Source organism: Rhinatrema bivittatum, chromosome 2 (assembly GCF_901001135.1).
Source record: "Rhinatrema bivittatum chromosome 2, aRhiBiv1.1, whole genome shotgun sequence".
In the NCBI taxonomy this organism is placed as follows: Eukaryota; Metazoa; Chordata; class Amphibia; order Gymnophiona; family Rhinatrematidae; genus Rhinatrema; species Rhinatrema bivittatum.
In genome coordinates this window covers 508,153,025-508,175,971 of record NC_042616.1, presented here as the reverse complement: position 1 = coordinate 508,175,971, position 22,947 = coordinate 508,153,025, and the positions used below count along the sequence as shown (strand labels likewise).

The 22,947-nt window shown below is 41.8% G+C and overlaps 1 protein-coding gene across 1 annotated transcript in view; it reads right to left on the bottom strand.

Moving 5' to 3' along the window:
- JARID2 (jumonji and AT-rich interaction domain containing 2) overlaps positions 1-22,947 on the bottom strand; it is a 585,747-nt gene that overhangs the window by 104,806 nt on the left and 457,994 nt on the right. Inside the window, 2 exon segments of the mRNA XM_029590689.1 lie at positions 2,025-2,254; positions 7,273-7,449. Coding sequence (XP_029446549.1) covers positions 2,025-2,254; positions 7,273-7,449 — 407 coding nt within the window.

Here is a 22,947-nt window from a genome sequence, read left to right as displayed (position 1 = left end):
AATTCGGCTATACTGTGAAATAAGGAATAACTGGAATTTTGTTTTTGAGGGAGGAGTCATTTTCATTATTCGTGAACATTTCCCCCTATTTTTACATTGACCAATTTATGGCAGAGGCTCTCAAACTGTGGATCCAAAAGAGTTCCAACTAGTGGATCCTGAACAACCTGCAGTTAAGTCCACAAAATCTAGCAATGCTGTGATCCCTCAGACAGAAAAATACAAAAGCGAGCACACTGCAGGGTGTCAATGAGTAAAATGCTAAACTTAAAACGAACACGTTTAAAATGCGAAGTCTTTTCTTTTGTTATAATTCTAATCCTTATGGAAAAATGTAGGAATCTCTATACATTTTGAAGCTCCTTTAAAACTTCAGGGACAGAATGCATCTCCACAATAGATGAAATTTCTGTACGTAGGAAAAAAAAAAAAAGCAGCCATGTTGGCCAATCAGATTTGCATATTCTGTTGTTCCACGACACAAAAATCCTTTATGCTTTAGGCCAAAAGACCTCACGCAATTAATTACTCAGCTTGACTTAATACTCCTCTGATATGACCATCTTCCAGCTGAAGATAAGATGGCACAGCTGTAGGACAGGTGTGTAAAGAGCTAGGATGTGCAGTCCTAGGAGAACAGGGGAAGCATCACTCCTGGTTAGTGTCACACTCTACCACTTCAAAGGCCTACACAGACTAGACCCAGTATTTACATGTGAATATATCTAAAGCATATACAGATTACGGATGTGTTTATCTTCAATTAACCTTAAATTGTTGAGTGACAAACCCCGTATAAATCCTGCTTAAATACAAAGCAGATTTATTGAAAAAGAGTCCAGATGGTCCAAGTCAGCATGTCTGCTGCTTCTCGCAGAACAGAAGGCTGTCACTCCTGATAACCACTCAGGCAAGAATGAATTACAAAAATGTAAGCAGGGTCTCCTACCCAAGGAATTAAAGAGGGATGTAAAAAAAAAATAATAATAATAATTAAAAAAGGGGGAAAAAAACCTAGCATGGAAACTGCAACATGGAAAGGAAGTGTTATCACCTGGAAGACTTCATTTCCCAGGTAACCCTGACAGAACTCAGGTACACTTCTTCCCAGGCACTCCACAAACAACAAAGCAGGCTGCACCTTTGAAAAAGATTCTATGCGCTGTGCACTAAAAATTCACCCTGTAGTGTTTTCAATTAATGTTACACACAATCACCTTCCCCACCAACCCTAACCTTTAATTAAAATCATTGCGCAAGTTGTGGCTTGCGAAAAAAATCCCCGTACCTGTTCAAACACACACTACCACCCACGCTTATTCACTCTCTGCTCTCGCACACAGTACCGCAGCTGGTTTTGGCGATAAAGAGTGGGTTTACCATTTAGATTTTTATTCTATGGTGGTGTCGGCGTGAGGGATATCGCGGGGGGTGGGGGGGGGGGGGAAGAGAGGAACACTGCCAGCATATCTTTCATTAACTGATAGCACAGAGCAGGTTGTTTAATGATACAGTAGGATATGCATTTGAACGGGAAGCAAATACCAGAAAGCCCCATTCTAATGATCTGGCAAGACATGGAAGGCTGAAAACTGCAGTCGTATCCTCACACCTCCATGCATCAGAATGACCACCATGTAGGCAATCCATTGAATGGCCAATTTTTCCCCTCTCTTGCTCTTAAGTTTGCAACTCTCAGATTGCTTCAGCATTAGCCCTTTCACACACACACACACACACCCCACCCCCTTCCCACCACCACTTACCACAAGTAGCATCAAATGCACTTCAGAACTCCAGCTTTATGGCAAGCCAGGTTAAATAGTTTACAGATATCGTGCTCCTGTGGGTGTGCCAACATATTTGCAGATTCGGAAGAGCGAGGCACTTCCATTTCCTGGCTAGAATGTGGGGAGGACAATCCCATCTGCACCAGTTTTGCCACCCGGCCTCACCTGTTCCCCCTCCCCCCCCCCCATTATCTGGAGTTGTGTGTGCTAAGGCGGGTGGGGGGGGGGTCTCACCTGTTTCCTTAAGTCCTGAGCAGACCGGTGAAGGGTATGGTGGTTGTTAGCAGCGAGCCCTTTTGCTGAGGAGCTTGTGTTTGTAGCTGGGTGGTGGTTAGCAGCGGCAGCCTTCTCCCTTCGACTCTCCGTCCTCTCGCTGTTCCGTTCCTTCCCCGGTGTGGCCTCTCTGCTTTTGTGTTTGTGAACAGGCTCTTTCTCCTTTGAAGATTTGCTGGACCCGTTAAAAACTTGGGAAGGCATAGAGGAAAAGAAAATGTAAAAAAAATAAAATGATTCAGCATTGCATCAATTTTGATGATATTTAGCAACTGGGGGAAAAAAATCTTAGTACATTGTGCATATCTCTGTATATGTAAAGACATGATAGACAGAGATTCAAAGAAGCCTCTAATGATTAAATTATCTAGCTAAAGTTAGCTGGATAAGTTAACCCAGATATTCAGTGGGATAAACATCCTGCTGAAAATACCCGTCAGGGATGCCCTCCCCCACCTTCCCGAGTTAAAATATGCATTTGGCCTCTCCCTAATGCACTTTTTTTTTTTTTTTTACACACAGAATGAATTTTTATTTTATTCCTGATGATTTGGGATAGCATTAGCTTACTGTATCGGGAGTTAATTTTTTTTTTTTTTAATGTCTGCTGAAAACCAGCACACATTTTAATACCCAGATTACTGCATCAGCCTCTTAGCGACTGGACATCAGTGGTCAAGACTCTCCTTGCACAAAAGTTAAACATTCAGCAATTTACCAATATGCTCCCAACACTTACAGGAGCCTCAGTTCTATATTTTTTTATTAAATCAAATATCTGACAACTTTTGAGTCTATATCAGTATATATATATTATAGTTCTTAAACCTACAATACTCCCATTAGTCCAAAAATATTTGTTTCCTTGTCTTTTTGAAGCTATGACCTTTGGACCCCCTCCAGACAGCTCAGAAAACTACACTAGCCCAAAGGTTCTTGGGTGCCTCCTTAAATAACAACCTTCAGCACTATTTGTGACTCCTGCCTTTTCCCTTCCTCCCTGGGTCTGAGTGCAGCACGTTGAAGCCTGACTGGCCCCAGAGAGAGGATCCAAACCCATGACCAAGCTGCAAATCTGGCCTGTTTCATATCTGAAAAGGAGCCTTAGCAATGGTAGGGCAATCCAAGGTTGTGAAAATACGTATCGGCATAATAGGTTTGCTAGCAAAGACTTAAGAGAGTAAGTGTTAAGGCATGACAGGGTGTGTGGATAATGCAAGTTATTAATACACCCTCTCAAGTCAAACATCACCACCCTAGTGACATTCCAGAAGGTGGTAAATCACACACTTGCTCACACCCCTAAAGTGCTTTCAGGCTACAGATATTTATTTAAACATTTGATATTCCATCTTTTCCTAAATTAGTCTCAAGGTGAATTACATTAAAAAAAATTAGTATTTCACTTATAGTTCTATCACAAGGAACAACTCACCTCATGTCTTTAACCTCCACAGATAAGATTAAACAAGTGAGATAGACTATAAGTAGTTTGCTAAATTATAGCAGTATGAATAGTAGATGATAAAGGGTCTATTTGGTGAATGGGAGTAAGAATATATAGATGGGTATAAGAGTATAAATCTGTATATATACTTTGGTATGTGGATAAGTCTTATATAAAAAAATGAAGTCAGTAGTTGGAAGTTGTAGTGGACAAGTTTGTTCTGAAGAATTGCTTTAAAAACCACTGAATGGATGGCGCCGGCCATCCAGTGCTCCTACCATGTGACAGGGGCCGGCCAATGGCACGGTTACCCTGTCACATGGTAAGGGCAAAGGGCCATCGGCGCCATTTTTATTAATGGCAGCCGACGGCCCGAGAGCGGGAGATCGCTCCCGGGGCCCACTGGACCACCAGGTAATTTTAAAACGTTTTTTCGGAGGTCGGGAGGGTGGTGTAGCCTAAGGGAGTGGTTTTAAAGGATCGGGGTGGGTTTTTTGTTTATTGGATCAGGCGCAGCCAATAAAAAAAAAAACGATCGGGCCGGACGAAAAAAAATGCATGATTTGAATCGGAACCGGAACCGAACCGATTCACATCTCTAGTCATTATCTTTTCAGAATGCAAAGACCCAAGTTGCACTTTTCTCTAGTACAAACGGGGATGTTTCTAAGCTGATGTGGGAAAAAAAATACACACAAAATTAAATGAGGGGGGAAATGCGGCTTTTTCTAATATCATTATCTTTTATTTATATCATGCTTTCCCAACCACAAAGCATGTTACAGCAGAACTGGGCTTTACAGGGTTTAAAGGGCACGGTGATCGGGAAGTAAAGGCTACAGTGTGCAAGTTTATGTACTCTAGAGACAATATAATTTAATAAGGCAGTTATTGCCAATATCATTCCCATGAAAATGTGTTTCAATGGCAGCAAAGTGAATTTAAAAAATCATAGGCAACCTATAAAAAAAATGATGTATTTCAGTTCTATGAATGTTACTTACTTCAGGAGAGAAAATTAAATATGTATTTAATTGTCACAGAATCTAGCTATACATCTTGTAAAAATGTGGCCTGTAATTCTACAATTTATTATTCCAAAATTAAGAATTTTTTCCCCATATCCATTCCTCTCTTGTTTGCTGTACTTTTATTAGCGTGATAGTCTTGGGGCATTTTTCATTTTGAGGCACTGCAGTATCAGAGCAGAGTGACCAAGCCGCATGCAGCTCTTAGAAGCACAAAATGTGGCACCTGGAGAACTCCTGAACTTGACGTCCTTTGAGAGGCCCATAAGGAGAATACACTATGGGATAGAGAGTCAAGCATGGGATGAAAATTCCTAGCTAGAGCAGCCCAGAACAGAATAAATAAGTGTGCGCCCCCTTGGGCCCTAAACACCCCCTCCCAGTAAGGGTTACATGTATGAGAGAGGAGAAAGTATGTGTACATGCTTTCCCTCCCCCACCCCTCTTGTAATCCACAACAATCTCAGGATGACTGGATATCAAAACGTTCCCAGGTATGATTCACAGTCCTTTCCCCTCAAGAAAATGGCTCTGTAGGACAGCACTAGTGAGTCTTGTTATTTCATGCTTGGAGCCTCAGTCTGCGACCATGCTCCGATGTTCATGGAAGACCTGGGGATGTCTCTGGTCAGAATTCAGGCCAGAAAAGGCAGTCCTGTGGCCCCATTTCAAGCATGCAAAAGATTCACCATGCTATCAACACAAGCTCTTCAACCAAGCCTCATGTACATTCCAGGAACCGCCAGCTCACCCATGCACAGAACGGAGGCCTGCAGCATAAGTGTCATATTTCTGCTTGCCAGCAGGCTAACACAAAGCCTGAGGAAGGAGGAACAGAAAGAAGGGATCCTGGAAGGAAAGAAGCATGATAGAAAATCTTTCTATGAAGACTGGCTTTGATCTGCCAAGCCAGGACATGGCACCGTGCTCTATACAGTCCAGACAAAGATATTTTATAGAATCTGAAAATTTTAAGCAAAGCATCCAAGTCTCTGTTGTATCATTCACCCCCACTTGCCTCTTCCCCAAGGAACAATTGCTGTTTTCGAAAGGGCAAGAGCATTAGCTTCCACTGCTGGTTACACACAGGACAATGGAAGAATGTTGCTTTTTGCCAAAGACTCAGGATGGAAGACATGGGGGAGAAGCTAGGATGTGAATGGACACGCGTTGGTGGCAATTCAATAATTGGTACATGATTACGGAAGCCCTAAGGTCCATCAATTCCTGTCAACCAGGGGCCTGGACAGCTTGACTATTATGTGCTACGTGTGCAGCCCATCTTCTAATAGCAGCTCCTCCATAGACCCTTGTGGCAGGGGTAGCATTCTCTCAAAGGAATGTTTACCCGCAAACAAATACGCTCTGCATTCAACTTTTTCACTGTTACTAAGTGCCATGCTACATTCTGTACATTTCTCTCCACATGCACCTTCTACTTTATATTGACCGGATAAAGGAAGGAGATGAAGACAGAAAAAGTCACAAAGCAGATGAACATAAACCTTCTCAGAAAATAGTGCATGAAGAAGGCTGGATTTAGGCTTTTGGCACCAACTGGCAGGATTGGAGAACATAGGAGGGACAGAAGGGGTCCAACATGCCACAGCAGCTCTCCTTTGAAGTGGAGCAGGCATATGGCCTTAACGCAGGCATGAGCAGGCTCCTCCTTGTCATAAGATTTGACACTTTCAAAATATGGCACCCTAGCCAGTTGCACATATTGTCTAATCCTAAATCCAAGCCTGTGCAAAGAGAAGGAAAAAACTGAATTTATCCACGTCACAAGCATATAAAATAGAAGATGCAAAGCCTTCTAATCAAGTGAAATTCATGCTTGGGAAACCCCCAAATTATGGATGTATTTGGTGGGAGTCTGAAGACTGTGGGTGGGGGAAACCCAGAGAGTCATCAATGTATCTGGTTTGGGGAAATATTAAATGTTTATGCATGCAATATTAGTTGACCACTGGATGGCATTTTAGGTGTGTGAACATTCAACACCTTGTAGTAATATGTTAAGGGGGAAATGTGTGGATGCTTCTTTAAAGTATTTAGGTTTCCTGAACAGTTGAAGCAGGAGGTATAGAAGTGTAGAATTTTGGCAGGCTTTTGCCTTTTCTTCTCCTGCCCCTTCCATTGTGGGGTTGGGTTTAGGGACCTCCAGAAAATATAACTGGCTGGAGTACTGAGCCAGTTGGCTGAGAGGCCCAGGGACCCTCAAGAGCATGAATACCTGTAGGGAACTCCCCTCAAAGGAAGAGGTCTAAGGCCAGGAAAAAAGAGGTTTTTCCCTCATTCAGTGATTCTACCGGAGAGGAGCAACAGAAAGGCGAGTGGCCATGGTGTGATGTGGATGGGTTTTTTCTCCCTCTTGGGGAACTGACCAAGAGTCAAAGAGAGGGGGTCTGGAGGTGGGGGTAAGGGTTAAGTCCTCAGTGAGGAGTATCCCAAGGGATACATGTGTTGTGGCTATTCGGGAATCTGCATGGAGGGAATCGATATGGAAGTATAAGTGTGGTCCAGGACCACAAATAGGAGAAGGTAACAGATTTTCAGGAATGCATTTAGACCCCACTGGATGAGGATTCTGATATGGGTATTTCGGAAATAACTCTGCCCCATATGGTTGGGAGAAAGAAAATATAGTTGGGTGGAGAACAATTTTAGATTTGTTTTCAAAATATATATAACTACAGAAATAAACTTGCAATTTTCTGATTCAGGAACATACCCTGTCCGTTGGGCGTATGCTTGTGTGTTTTTCCTTTTCTGGGAGTTGAATGGCATGAAGATGAAGCATTGCTTGTGGATGATTTTGCATTCTCAGTCTCTTCCTCCTCCTCCTCTACATCCTCTTCATCCTGAGAGCTTCCAAAGTATATCATGGTGTTGGGCAGGGCTGGAGAATCTGAATGGGTTACATAAAAATAGTTTCATTAATTTCACTCCCCTGCTCCCAAGCACAGACCAGACATTCTAGGACTATCTAGGTTTTAAATGTGACCCATGTCAGTGAGTTTCTTGGCTGGTGCTCAAGACTTGCAAGAGTCTGCCACTTTATAGCTACTACATTTACAACAAACTCCTGGAAATGCATCTTTTTCTGCTACTGTGACTGGCAGTCATGCAAAGTAGAAACAATGTGCAAAGAAACAGTATGATGAAAATATCACCCCCAAACATACCGAATCTCTTCCACATATGTAGAGCTGGAGAAAGCAGAAATGGAGAAGGAAGAGGAGGAGGAGGAGGAGGTGCAGTGCCGTACACTGAAGGTGCACAGATTGGTGGCCCTTGATGTATACAAGGTTTATCAATATACAATTGTCTGTTAAATGAAGGGTGAGAATAGCTAGCAAGCCATAAGCAACACTGATCCACTCTTTTCATCTGTTAAAGCAACAATGCTAACAAAAGCCTTTGGATATTTTAAAGGCAGTAAAATGGTTAGGTTTCCTTTTTATTCTAATGCCTAATTAGTTCAAGAGAGAAAATAGTGTTTGAAAGCTCCTGCTCCTTAGGCCGTCTGTGAACCAAAGTAAAATGAGGACATTGCTGTGCTGACCTTCACACCAAGGGCCTCATGCAGGCACCACACTGATACATACAGGTATGAGCACAGCACAAAGAGCTGAAGAGTAAAATCCAAGAATGAGATTTGACAAAGTTGGAAAAGTGCATGAAATGAAATACAAACATTAAAAATTCTTTCCTCTGTAGAGCCTCGCATGTGTTGCAGTTAACACACTGACAAGACACAGTGCAAGGAAGTACCTTTAGGACTCTGTTTTATTCATTTTTTTGCATCAATGCAAGTCAGGGGTTCCCAGCCTGCCCAAGTTTAAACTATGCTCACTGATGACCACATCAGGGCCATATTTCATGCCTTAAGGATGCTCCCCCCCCCCCTCCCTCCCTAGTTAAAATGTGCATTCATCCTATGTTGAACGTACATTTTAACTCTGTATGCACACATTTTAACTCCGATGCATTAACATAACATTAACTTACTGCATCAAGGATTTAAAAAAAAAAAAAAAAAAAGTTTGCTTGTACGTTAGGAAAACTGCACTGAATTTCAGTGCATGGTTTTAACACTCAGCTTTTGCCATCAGTCTGAAGAGTCTCTCCTACCAAATTTCATCAAAATCCACCTACAAAGAGGAAGCCCCAAAATCTGCATATGGATATACATGGCAGTGCAAAAAGATTGATTTTCTTAAATTGAAGGAAAAACACCTTAAATAGGGGTAAGAGACATAACAGGTGCACATCTAACTCCAGAAATTTGACATAAAAAACAGGTCGTGCCCCAATTCTACTTAAATGACCCTGAATCTAGGTCCATCCCTATGCATATGACAAACTGGATCAACAGACTCCGTCTCCATGCTTTGATCATCCTTTTCCTTCCCCAGGGCATAATTCTCCTAACAGTTCCCCTTCCCATATCCTGGCAGCAGGACAGCAGTATTGCTTATCTGCATCTGCCTCCAACTTGGCCATCTGAAATCTGAAGTGTGAATGCACAATTCCAGCAGACCCACAAGACTCTAGGGCCTCAAGCATTTAGATTTCAGACTGAAGGTAACAGAAGAGGCAGCACTGCTCTCCTGTCAGTGAAAGGATTGCACTGCTTGCAGGATTGGGGGCAGAAGAGAAACACCCCCCCCCACACACAAACCCACACCCACACATCTTTTAAGTACCTAGCAATGTCTCTGCTTTCCAGACTCCTCACTCATGTTGATGAAAGCAGAGAAGCAGTAGAGAACAGTGGGACTATCAGGAGTTAATGAGGCCTGGCCCTTGCACACATCCAAAGTACAGCCTTATGGGACTGGCTAGCCAAGACATCATCAGTGCCAAACTAGCAGCTAGCCAAGGCAATGTAGTCAGGTGCAACACTATTATAGTAAATGTGGGACTCTGCTCTCTTATGGAAATAATCTCAGAAACTTATTAACTTGGATAAAAATCTTAGTTCAATCTTCTTCAAATCACTACATTAGTAGACAGAGATGTTTCAGTTTATGCTGCGCTCGTGCACATTATTAAGAACTTAACAGCACAACCGTAGTGCCATTCAGAAATGCAGCAGCAGATCAGTACAGGAGAGAAAAGAAACTCATTAGTGCTTGCAGTTTTCCTAAAGGAAACAAAAGCTACAGCAACTCGAGCTCTTGGTAGCAGTCGACTACTAACAAAAAAAAGTTTTAAAATCTAGTAATTCCCTGCACAAGGCATACATGAGCTTAGCTTCAGATAATTTTGCTTCCCCTATTAAAAACAGAAAGTTTCTGTAAAATCTCAGGCTAGCCTCACCGATAGAGTACGTGTGCTCTGTTGAGTAAGGAACGGTTTGACAAGTTTGGTTCTCTTGTTCTCTAGAGACCATCCAGGTCCCTCTTCCCCACCACAACTGTAAAAGTAACTTCCAGAGCTGTGTGTGTTATCTGTTGACACAGCTTGGATGAACTTTAACTGCTCTTGAGCTTCTTCTGCTGACTTGGCTGTGTTTCAGAGTGCACAATAGCAGACAGGAGTGTACTATATAGAAAGATTCAGGTGAACATGCACTGCTCAGGTAGAATTCTTTATTACGGCCAACATCCAAGAGAAGGGAGAAATCGGAAATATGAGCAAGAGCTGTTACAGTCCTTCCATGGGGTTGTACCTTCAATAAAACTTGAGAAGTGTCGGAAGCTTCCTTCCTTTGCTCTTTTTTTTTTTTTTTTAACACAGACTTACTTGGTGTCAGCAGTCAATGGAATCTCAGGATGTTTTATGTCTTTCTCTTGATGCCATAAAAACAAAACAGCATCAGGGGAAATTGGTTTTAAATGCTACCCAATGTCTTCCCTTGCTGCTCTTACTTTAATCAAAGCAGTTTAGGAGATTGGGGTGGGCGGAGAGGCCAGGGATAGGAGGACAGTGTAGCCTACAATGAGTCTCCAAAGATGTAAACTGTATCACGTTTCTAGGACATTAAAAAAAAAAAATCTATACAAGGCAACCTTGGATGATCTGGAAGGTTGAGAGGGGCTGTCCACAGGTCCCCTAAATAACTGCAAGTGAATTCAACATACATTGGCCTGTAATTAAAGGGCATGGAGCTAAACCAAGTCTTTTCCACATTGAGCCCCGTGCACCAAAAGCTTTAGTACATTCATGGGTTTTTCTTATAACACCCATTGATTTTCCATTCTTAAGTGCTCTGTTAATGGTAAACTGAACGTGCAACATCGCTGTTCAATTGAGTTATCTACAATAATGATGATTTTTATTTTTTTTATTAAGTTAATAAGTAAAGATGCTTTTGTGCTCTCTGGAATTCTAGGCAGCCTGTCTTCTAGGATTATTTAAAAAACACATCTCTCACAGAAATCTGATCTTGGATGGGAGCACTGGAATCACGAGCATGGAAAGCGCCTGCCTTTTGCCAAGGCAGTATTTCATGACTCTCTCAAAATTAGCTGGCAGTATCTCAGCAATATTTACTTTAGTACGAGCCAAAAGATTTTTATCTGGACTGAAGTCAAAACTGTGGTATGTTGTAACCGCAACAGAAACTGTTTCAATCCAACAGCCTTCTCTCTCATTCGGGCTGTGGTTTCTGCACATTTGGATTCTTCTTGAATTATTTACATGATTTTCTCTCCCCATCCCCCATCATCTAACAGCTATAGCTTTTTGGGTAAGCAGAAGCTAGAGGGTGAACAAAGCTTGCGGGGGCCATGATCAGTATAGGCAGGGTCCCAATCTGCTCTGAGAAATACCAAGACCAGAAAGCTAGATTCTATCTCACTTTGGTCATTAAAAGAAGGGATCCACGAGAACTTCACACTGATGGAAAGACGTGAACACTCTGCACAACAGATAGATATGCTCACTCCCTCCGAGTTAAAGCAATAGCACAGAACAAAACAGCAGCAATACGACTGCACGGTGTTATCTTGAAGGCATGAGTACAAGGAACAGCAGTTACAACCCTTAAAGAGCCAGGGGGGGTATCTGGTCCCATGTGGGAATTTGTATGGACCAGTTGCTACTGGGCAGACCTTATGGGCCATTTTGGTCTTTATTTGCCATCATTTACTATATTACTATGTAATCTGTAATGACAAGCAACTATTTTAACACAATCTCTTGCCTCAATTCCTTACTCCCCAGCCTCCTCTAACCCCCCCCCCCCCATATACATCTAATATATGCAGAAGGGCTGGACCACCAAAAACAACTGAGCAGTGGGTGGCTTCCAGAACCATTCACCGTTTTCTTCTCTGGAGCATGAGCTACCAGGTACTATAGCAGAGAGAAAAGCCTAATTTTAAAGCACCTGACCGCAATGATGTGCAAGGAAGTCATCCCCTTTTTAAAGAGAGGGTGAAGTTTCAGATCATAAGATGCATCATGCACAGTGCCAAGTACACAAACCATACTTTATATATCTGCCAACAACTTTCCCTGTATCCAGCCTAATTAATCCCATCCCTGAGATATGCCAGGCTGAGAACATAGGCAAGTGCCACATTTTTAACGCAGTGTGCAAATCAACAGAATATGAAACAGACTTTCTAGCAGGCCTCAGTATCAATTCCTTTAAGCATCAAATAACCAAAGAGTAAAGGGTCAACAAAATTCAACCTTGTGCCATTTTTGTCTACTTGCTGAGAATGGCTTTTCATGAAAGTTAGGGTAAGAAACAGATGCCCATTAAACGTATTGATTATGGTGGAGACGTGTTAAAATGCCCGGCTCTGGCCGAGTTTCGCCACTCCTCAAGTGGCTGCCTCAGGGGCTATAGTGATATAACATAAAAATCATTAAAACATGTATAATAGTACTCACAAAAGATGACGTACATAACTTAAAATCAATAAAAATTAAAACACAGACATACAAGGATATAACAATTAAAATGGTGACATATAAATTGAGATCAAGAGCATGATAAATATAGCAACATCAATTCTCATGTATCTAAAGTAAGGGTAGTATACAACACCTATATACGTAATTGTATCGGGTATTAAGTAGAGGTTGTGTTAATCTTGCACACAAAAATAAAATTAAAAATTGAAAAACTTTTTTATTAAAAGACCCATATTACACCAAAGGCTAAACTTGAAAGTTGTACTTAAAATCAATAAACTGTTGATTGATAATTAAAATTGAAATTTGCACCTGTGTATTTAGGGCTATACGTGATTATTACCTTGCAGTTTTGAGTTTAGACCTAAAACGTTCGTAAACCAGTCTTATCTGAGGTACATTAATGGTTGGGAACATCCATAGTGGGGGCATATCTGTAAAAATATGACAACTAACTAAGTAATAAGTAATTTGCGATCAAGTAACAAGGCCCTGCTCACTATTCCAACGATACAAACAGCACGTCTGACACAAATGAGAAACAGAGCAATTTCTATAGCTGGTCCTAAAATATGGAATGAATTACCAGAAAAGCTAAGACTCCAACAAAACATACAAAAATTTTAAAAAGAGCTTAAAACATGGCTCTTTCACAAGACGTACATTGAATATGAGCAAACTCAATAATATAGCGCTCAACATTAAGTAAGAACAAATCCAGCAACAATTGAACAGTAGAGTTGATATTAATTTATTTTTAATTGTGCTATTATTTTTATTTTAATTTTTTAATTAATGCATGTGTTTATTTTTATATTTATTTATTTCTCTTTTATACTATAATTCCAACATTTCCAAACTTTTTTAATAAGTAATGTTGTAATTATAATGTATCTATTATGTATTTACTGTATCTTTCCTCTTTTATGATTTTATTGATTTTGAACACTTTGTAAACCGTTATGATGGAATATTTCTTAATGACGGTATATAAAACCTGATGAATAAATAAATATTGATCTGATCCAACTTATACACACCAAATGTTTGGAAAAAAATGTGTATGTGAATTTCAATTAATACACATATGTATCTCAAAAAGCTCCAATCTAATTACTTACATCTCGTTTGAGATGCAGACTCGAACAAATGCTCCCAGAGCTGTCTTTGATTGCTTCTGTATTACTATAATACTGCCCAAGCTAACCTTATGTCCATTGTTTCATAACACTACAAGTAATAATAAAACAAGCACCCTTTGATTATATAGCCTGGTCTTGTTTATAAAACAGTTTTTCGTTCTTACTGTAGGAGTTCCTTAGATCTCCATGTAAAATATATCTCTCATCGGTAAAAAATAAATTACATCATAATTGATGGCAGCCCTCGGGGTGGGTTGGGCCTGCCCGATTTCCGTGCTTACAATGTTGCTTGTCAGATGCGTTTTATTGGGGAATGGATTCTTGATGAATATACTTACTGTGAAGAAGGGATGTTAAATCGTATGACTTGGCCCTGGGTCTCCTCTTTATGTGGTCCAAGCTCCTGCGGCCACGGTACAACTCTCAATATTCCCAAATGTTTTTTTATCCATGCCGCAGAGCCTGGCGGTGGCTCCGTCAGCTGTAAGGATTGCCGGGCTTGTTCTCATTGTTTACCCCGCTGGTGGGTAACTGATTTTCAGCCTGGTATTACCACCAGTGGCATCTTCAAGACTTGGGCTCGCTGTGGACTTAGGTATGCCTTTCATTACTTTGAAGAAGACGACCCTCAAGTGTTACAATATACAACTATGGTTGAGAATTACAAGTTACCCTGTAAGTTTTTCTTTGCCTACCTACAAGCTCGCCACTACTTGCAGGCTTTTCACTGGCAATCAGAGGAGTATGCACACGAAACTGCTTTTGCTAAAACACTGGTTGAGTGTGCGTACTTACATAATTCTATACAGGGCTGGAGTAGATTGATTTCAAATATGCAATTGACTCCTCATCTTGATCTTCTGGCCCGCGACTGGACGCCGTTTTGTGCAAAGGATGTTACAGTTCCCTTCCTTACTTCATGCTTCACTTCTCTACATAAACGACTGAAGGACTGCGGGTTGTGCGACCTGCAATTTCGAATTATCCATCATACTATTTGTGACGATGTGCGCCATTTTCGAATGGGTCGTCTCTCCTCTCCACTATGTATTAAATGCTCCACAACAGAGGGTACCATGTTCCATCGGCTGATTCTCTGCTCTTCCTTGGAGACTTCCTGGAAAAATATACTGGCCTGCGTCAATAAATGCATTCAGATACCTTTACGATTGTCTGCTGTGCTCCTATTGGCAGGACCGCAGGTGCTCCTTGTGAAATGTATGGGGGCACAGGATCGCTTTGGCAAGACTGCTTTTCTACTAGCTTGCCGAACAATACTTGCTGAGTGGATTGAGCCTGTGAGTACACCCTCACTTGTGGCCTGGCATCATCGCATGATGGACATGATTTTGCTGGAACACATGGATTTTCCCAAGTCTCCTCAGCCTAGGGATAAGCGATATGCAGATTGCTGGGCTTGCTATTACTCTTCTCTCACCTTGGATTTTCAGACTCAATTGCTTACAGCAGGATATATTGAAACTTGGTACACCAACTCTCCCGGGGCGAGTAACTCCTGAGTAGCCTTGCTACTAAATTCTCTTGATCAGGGTTCCTCCTTCCCTAAATGTTTTTAGGGCTCTTGGGCGAGGGTTGGGGGCGTGAATGTGGTTGGAAGGTGAGGTAGTTGTCTGAATGGGGTGTATGTGGTGTGTTTGGTTTGTGCAGTTTGAATGTGTTAGGAGTAGTGGAGGTTCTGGTTGCTTATTGGGGTGGGTATTGTTACTAAACAGGAGGCCAGCATCACTACTGTACTGTTTGTTCTCTTGTTGCTATTGTTTTTGAATATGTTGCAGTGCTAGAGGAAATGCTTGTCTTTACAATAAAAATGATTTTGCAAAAAAAAAAAAAAAAAAAATTAAATAAATAATTGATGGCAGCCATTCCCAGATACATTTTATGCCATGAGAAAAGTGTGTTAAATGAACCATGGCCAAAGAACGGACAGCTACTTCTGACACCCTTTCACATTCAGTATTAAATTTTAGGCACAAACAAATTTTTATAGCGCTAAGAGGATTTTATTCTAATGAAGGCCATCCTCTTAGCGCTATAAAAATTGGTTCGAGCCTAAAATTGAAATACACAGACACACTTTTCCCAAACATTTGGTGTGTGTAAGTTGGATCAGATCAATAATTATTACTTAGTTAATTGTCATATTTTTACAGATATGCCCCCACTGTGGATGTTTCACCAACCATTAATGTACCTCAGATAAGACTGGTTTACGAACGTTTAAGTCCAAACTCAAAACTGCACGGTAATAATCACGTATAGCCCTAGATACACAGGTGTAAATTTCAATTTTAATTATCAATCAACAGTTAATTGATTTTAAGTACAACTTTCAATTTTAGCCTTTGGTGTAATATGGGTCTTTTAATAAAAAAGTTTTTCAATTTTTTATTTTATTTTTGTGTGCAAGATTAACACAACCTCTACTTAATACCCGATACAATTACGTATATAGGTGTTGTATACTACCCTTACTTTAGATACATGAGAATTGATGATGCTATATCAATCATGCTCTTGATCTCAATTTATGTGTCACCATTTTAATTGTTATATCCTTGTATGTCTGTGTTTTAATTTTTATTGATTTTAAGTTATGTACGTCATCTTTTGTGAGTACTATTATACATATTTTAATGATTTTTATGTTATCTCACTATAGCCCCTGAGGAGTGGCGAAACTCTGCCAGAGTCGCACATTTTAACACGTCTCCACTATAATAAACACTTTTAAAGGACATCTGGGATCTATTTCTTCTGTTTTTATCCTAACAGCTTTCATAGATAGCCTCCCTTTTTGTTTTCTGGGTCCTTTTCAAGAAAGTTAGACATAATAGTGTGGTAATTTGCTGGATTTTCTAGTCATATTCTGTTTGTGACAGCTGTATTAGAAATTGCACACTTTAGCTTATCAAGATAGCAGAAAAAAGCTTAAGGCATGAATCAAAGATGGCATAGCTACCTATTGCTACATGTATGCTAGAAAAACAAGATATCCGGGAATGGATAAAAATAAATTGTTTATTGCTTCTAGCTGACCATTATAGCATGCAATGTCTCACACGTGCAAAGCCTGCCTTATATTTTAGTATTAGAGAGATACATACATAATTTTAGGAGACAGACAGGGTGTTCATTTATTAAAATGCTTTTTATAATTTTCTATTGGACAAGGTGAATAAGATACATAGTGTACTCTGACATATATAAGATGTAATTTTTACTGTGACACACAGAACCTTGGTTCCTCATTTTGGGCAGGCAGCCTGGCCCGTCAGATAGGCATGCAAATCTGATTAATAAAGAAAGCATAATTGCAACCTGCCTATATTTTATTTCTAACCATGATATATTGCTATCAAGCATTAAGATTCAGAACAGAGTCTGGGGGACCTAAGTGGATTAGGGGAAAAACCATAACAGGCAGCACTATAGTGAGGTTGTGGGCCAGAGAAAAGTTGCCTATTCTTTGCTCCTTCTCCCCTCTCACTCCCAGCAGGAACACTTTTCTCTCATGCAGCACAGAAGGTTTATTTGACCTAGGCCATTTTAAAATGGAAGTGGCATATTGCCAGTAGAAGGGGAGAGGCTATGGGAATAAGTGCTTCTCAGAAAACTCACGCTGCTCCAAAAGGCCAATAAGCCATAGCCCAACAGAGACCATGCTCACTGAATATGAAGTAAACTACCAGATCCCCGTAAAAAACAAACAAGCCAATGAACAGCAGGAAGTAGGAAAAACAGCAACACAGCAAGAGGCATTTTCTGCCTGCTTGGTGGCCACTCTAGTTGTTCTCCTGGCTTCATTTTGAATCAGACATTTGGGATTTTTTTTTTTGGGGGGGGGGAGGGGGGAGATGGAGAACAAGTAACAGAGGTTAATAAAGGGGTGAGGGCAAAGAAAGGTAAAAGGGGGAAAAATTCCTGTTTTTCTTATATTTTGTTATACAACATTCTGCAGCATGTCAGAAAGTCTTTCCTTGATAATCCAGCAGAAGATCTGAGGCCTGTAGACAAGCAAGCCTGTGGGTGCCAATACCCACTGCAGAGACTCTTAAATGCCATCTTGAAATCATTGAACATAGCTCCTTGAAAAACTTCTCCCCCAAATAAGGCCAAGGGCACTGAGGAATGGGTTCTAGACCTCTTGGCTTTTTTTTGACAGTGAATTCAGCCACCACTGACTGGTGTGGCAGCTGCTGCTTCTCGAATCCTGGAACCTTCTGAACACGATATATAGCGTCCACCTTCTTATTAACTGAAGCCACAGAGAGGGGACTCTCCCACATCCTCATCTGCACCTCCTGAAAGATCTCATAGATGGGGATTACCATGATATCCTTAGGGGGCTCCATAAACTGGAGGTTGTCAAGCATCCTAGTTCTGGACTTTTCCTCTTTTTTCAACATAAATAGAATGGTATCCATCTTTCTCTTAATAAAAATCAGCAAAGCAGAGGTTCTTCTTTCCTACAGCAGAGAGGAGTCCAAGGGGAGAAGTGATAACCTCTTCTGGTTACAGAAGTCCTCATATCTATAGTCATACCCCCAAAGATATTCTGAGTCTGATCCCTGCAGGAAGGTTGGGGACATGAACCTGGATCTCTCCCAGCTAGCAGATAGGCTTAGAGATGGGATTACTTGTCTGTTGGGGCCTAAACTCCAGTGAACCCCTGAGCCTTGGAGAAGATTCCTCCCTTGATGGGCTAGAGATTATCATTGGTGCGGCAATACTCAATGTTGATTTTTCTCCGGGAAAGCATTGGGTCCTTTCTGCAGTCTATACCGGTGGACAGATGCTCTGCATCTTACGATCCTGGCCTCTTATACTCTTCTAACCAGCTTCTCTTCAAAACTTGCCAATGCTACCACAACTTGGGAGGCAAGAAGAGAGGCTACATCTTACTGGGCTACTTTAGGTATATCGGTGGCCGACACTGATGAAGACTGATGCAATTCTTACGGCTACAAGGAAGAGGAGTTCTCCTCCCTACAGGAATGCTTAAGGGGATTCAAGACTGATGCTATAATGTCCCTGCTCCCAGCATTCTGCTTCAATGGAAACCAATGCTTCTTGGCCTTTGCCTGATGCATGTCCTCTGAGCTCCACAATTCTGGAACTGAAGAGTGGAAAGAGCCAACCTGTCTCTTCAGTCCTGCCCAGCAATCTGTGTTGAAGGGGGCTGATGCCCTCCCAATGTTGATGCATCACTGGAGGTCAATGCAACTCCTGGGTCCCTCAATGTCAATACTGAGAGGTCAAGCTGGGAAAGACACTTCATGGGGTCACAGTCACAGAAGGGATACTTCTGGATATCATGGTTGGCACCCAGGCAAAAGATATATATATATATATATATCATGGGGGAAGTCCATGATAGACATGAACCTTTTGGAAAGGGGGCCATCTGTCGAAGCTGTTGGCTTTCTTCTCTTTCAGGGGCACTGGATGAAAAAAACAAAACAAAACACCAAAACGAAATCAAATGACTTGCTTCAAAAAGAACACTGTAACTGGTGCCACCTCTATCCACCGAAGTCTGTGCACCAAACAACTGCTGATAAAGAAAGAAAATGTACAAGCAATCAATCAAATAACCTACCTAGGTGACTAAAGGGAGAGGGAAAAACTGCAAGGCCCTGGAAAGACAGATTCCTGCACTTATAGGAAACAGACCATTTCTCAACAGCAGGGGAGATAAAACTGACTCCACAAAAAAGATGAGACTAAAACTTTTGTGCTGGGCGCTATCTGATGTCAGTCATCTGGGAGGACTGCCAGGCTGCTTGTCCCAGAAAAAATAAAAAGAGCAAGGGAGGGGTCTGGAGGAAGGCAAAAGGGTTGCCGAGCGAGACCAGCTTTTATGGTGTGCAGCACAGAGTACCATGCTTAAGGGGGCACTGCTGCACTTCACCTCCCCTTCCTGCACCCTTCCATATGTTGTCTGCAAGAAGGAGATACAGAAATGTGGTGCAGGAGGAAGGAAGCTTCTGTGTGTGTTGGTAGATGAAGAATTATCCAGCAGGAAGAAAGAAGTGAGTTGAGTTTAACACCTTGACAGGGTAACATAATGATGGGGTGGAAATTCCCAATTGTTTAAGATTCATCCCCTTTCTAGCTTTTGTGGAAGTTCTTCAAAATATGCGTTGCAGATGGTAAAGTCTACCGGATGGAAACAGCAAGCTTTTACCATAATACACTTATCTTTTACCGTACGGACAGGGAGGATATCCCCTCACTCCCCTCCATGATCTGACTCCATCCACAAGATCAGGCCGATTCAATATTGGACAATTACATGTTGTACCAAATTCCAAAAACCAAACTAGTACCTTTATTCTCTGGAATATCCAGCCAGTCAAGAACTATTTACACGGATGAGCAGGTGCTTTAAGACATACTGAACAAGTAAGAAAATCATGGGCTTTCATACAATGCATATTACAATTATTACTGACCATAAAGGGTCAACCTGTTACCCTTCCTCACAACTTTTTCTCTCTCCTTTTCCCGTAAAGGAGGGCTGGTTTTCTTCTTCAGGCATACCCATACCAAAATTCTCATCCAATGGACACCAAATTCCATGACAGTTCAATACACCCTCACTTTTCCCAGGGCACGGTTCACTTTTCACAAGGGCTTGTGTCTCTGTACCCACTCTCCACCTTGCCATTCTTCAGTGCTGGTTTCCCCCAGACAGCACTAGGAAAAACAGTGAGACGTTACCTCGTTACACCTCACCCCATTCTGCTCTACACCTTTTGGGTAGTTCCTTAGAAGGAGGACACCACCACTACACACACTGGGGTCACTGGCCTCTCCGCTCCCCATTACGCTAACCCCTCTGAGGGAGGAGGGAACCTCTTTCTCCATCAGTGCTGGGTTCCCTGGACATAAAGAACCCTCTAGAGCAGTTCCCCACTGGATTAACTCACCACTCCTGCACCTTTCCTTTCAGCTGCATGGTGGTTCTCCAGGAAGGGAAAGAACCCATTCCTTGCCACTCCAGTACATCTGTGCTCCAGTCCAACCATGAAGGAGGATGGCCTCAGGCCTCTCCCATTGAGAAGAGCTCCTACAAGGTCCCAATCCTTTGGAGGGCCCCTGGGCCTCCCAGCCCACAGACTGAGTACCCCAGCAAGTTAAATACCTGGAGGTTCCTAATCCCCACCCTATATTGGAGAGGGCAGGGGACGAAAGGGCCAAAAACCTTTCCCTGTTATACTGCCCACTTTTTAAGCATCTACCAATAAGAAAACCCCAAACCTTGAAGGGACCATACAAACTTTTCCCCACAAGCACATTAAACAAATTTACATCCTGACTGATTCCCTTGAAACGCCATCCAGTGGTGACTTCATGGTACTACATGACAACTCTTCCACCCATATCTAACAAGTCAGGACATGAGTAGGGCAGGGACTCCACTACCAAAACAGTTTTGAATATTTCAAAACAGAGGATAAAAACAGGGAGAATCCTAGGGGATTGCCACATGAGAAAAAAAAAAGGATGCTGCTGGGCAGGATAGGGGGATGATACTGGTGCTGGGCAGAGAGAAATCTGAGTGTGGGGAGGGGGCAGAAATGGGTATACTCTGCTGGAGCCACTGCCATTGAGGAAGGCAGGAATGCTGTGCAGAGGAAGGGGGGGGGGGGGGGGCACCAACTTCTCTTTTTGTACAGGGTGCCAGTTATCGTAAAGCCAGCCCCGTTTCTGAGTTGGTTATTGGGGGGAGGAGAGAAAGAACCATCTGGTTGGTCCACATGACAAGAGGAGGAAATAGGCTCTGATTTTTAATAGGAGGTAGAGATGGAGAGTTACGGAGAATGGAGGATACAACAGACCACTTGGCATAGTGATACCTATTGATATATTTAATTTAACTAAGAAACTGTAGTTTAATATTTTATTTTTTAAATAAGCTAGTGAGGGGCTATTTATGAATATTTCTATGTACACTGCTTAGAGGTAGTGTGTAAGTGGCTTATAAATACTATAAATAATCACGAAAAGCGGAATATAAAAAAATCTAATAAAATAAATAACACATACTACAATAAAGAAGTCATCACTTGCCACAAACCAACTGTCAAGACACAGATGGCAAATGCCCACTGATATTCACATATGGGAAAAGAAAAATTCTGCATACTTTATATTGTTCAAAATAACACAATATACATCACTCTGAGTAACTAATTTAAAAGTTATTTCTAAAAGATGCAGAATTTTAAACATTTTGAGCAGAATTCCTCTAGAACTACACTGTAAGAGTGTCCCTTCCACCTCTCTCCCCACTCCCCTGGCCAGAGCTCTTTCACTCTGCCCTCTCAGGCCCCAACTTCTCCACTCCCCACCATCTTGCCCCTCCCCCTCAAGGCTCAACCCACTTCCACTGTATCTCCATTTCCCAGCCCTCCATTCCCAGAATTTGACCCCTCTCTCACACAGCCCCTTATACACAGGGTCCCTCTGTCCCTCTCTCACATACCTTCCTCACACAGGATCCCTTCTCTCTCTCTCTCACACACACACACAAGATCATTCTCTCTCTCGTTCACACACCCTCACACAGGCTCTTCCACTCTCACACATTCATACAGGCTCCCTTTCTCTCTCACATATATACACACACTCACATACCCCCTGCAGACAGGCTCCCTCTCGCTCACACATACACCTCCTTACTCAGGCTCCCTCTCTTCCTCTGGCACACCCCCCCCCCCTCACACAGGCTCTCTTTCCCCACACACAGCCTACACAGGCTCCCTCTCTCTCTCTCAAACACACACATACACAGGTTTCCTTTTACTTGCATACACATACACAAACCCATTCCTTCACATAGGCTCCCTTTCTCTCACACCACACACACATCTAGATATAGTCTATATCAGCACAGAACCCAACTAGCAACCTGCAAACTGGGGACATATAGATGTTAAACAGGGATGTTAACCATGCTAAGCCCTGAGGAATCCCAGTCACAGGCTGCCACTCCAAACAACTTCCACCTATCCCTCACCTGTTGGCATCTCTCAGAAAAATATGACCTGAAACAATTAAGAACTGTACCTGAGATCTCACATACTCTTAAGCAACAGAGTATGATTTGATAGTCAAGTGTGTCAAATTCAAAAGATATATCAAGCTATACAATCATATCATGTCTAACTATATGTTCTGTGATTTTAAACTATTTATAAAGAATAAAATCAAAGAAAATATAGACAGACATGATCTAATGGGACACAGCCAGCATAGATTTACCCAAGGGAAGTCTTGATTCACAAATCTGCTACATTTTTTTTGAAGGAGTGAATAAGCATGTGGATACGGTGAACCAGTAGATGCGGTGTATTTAGATT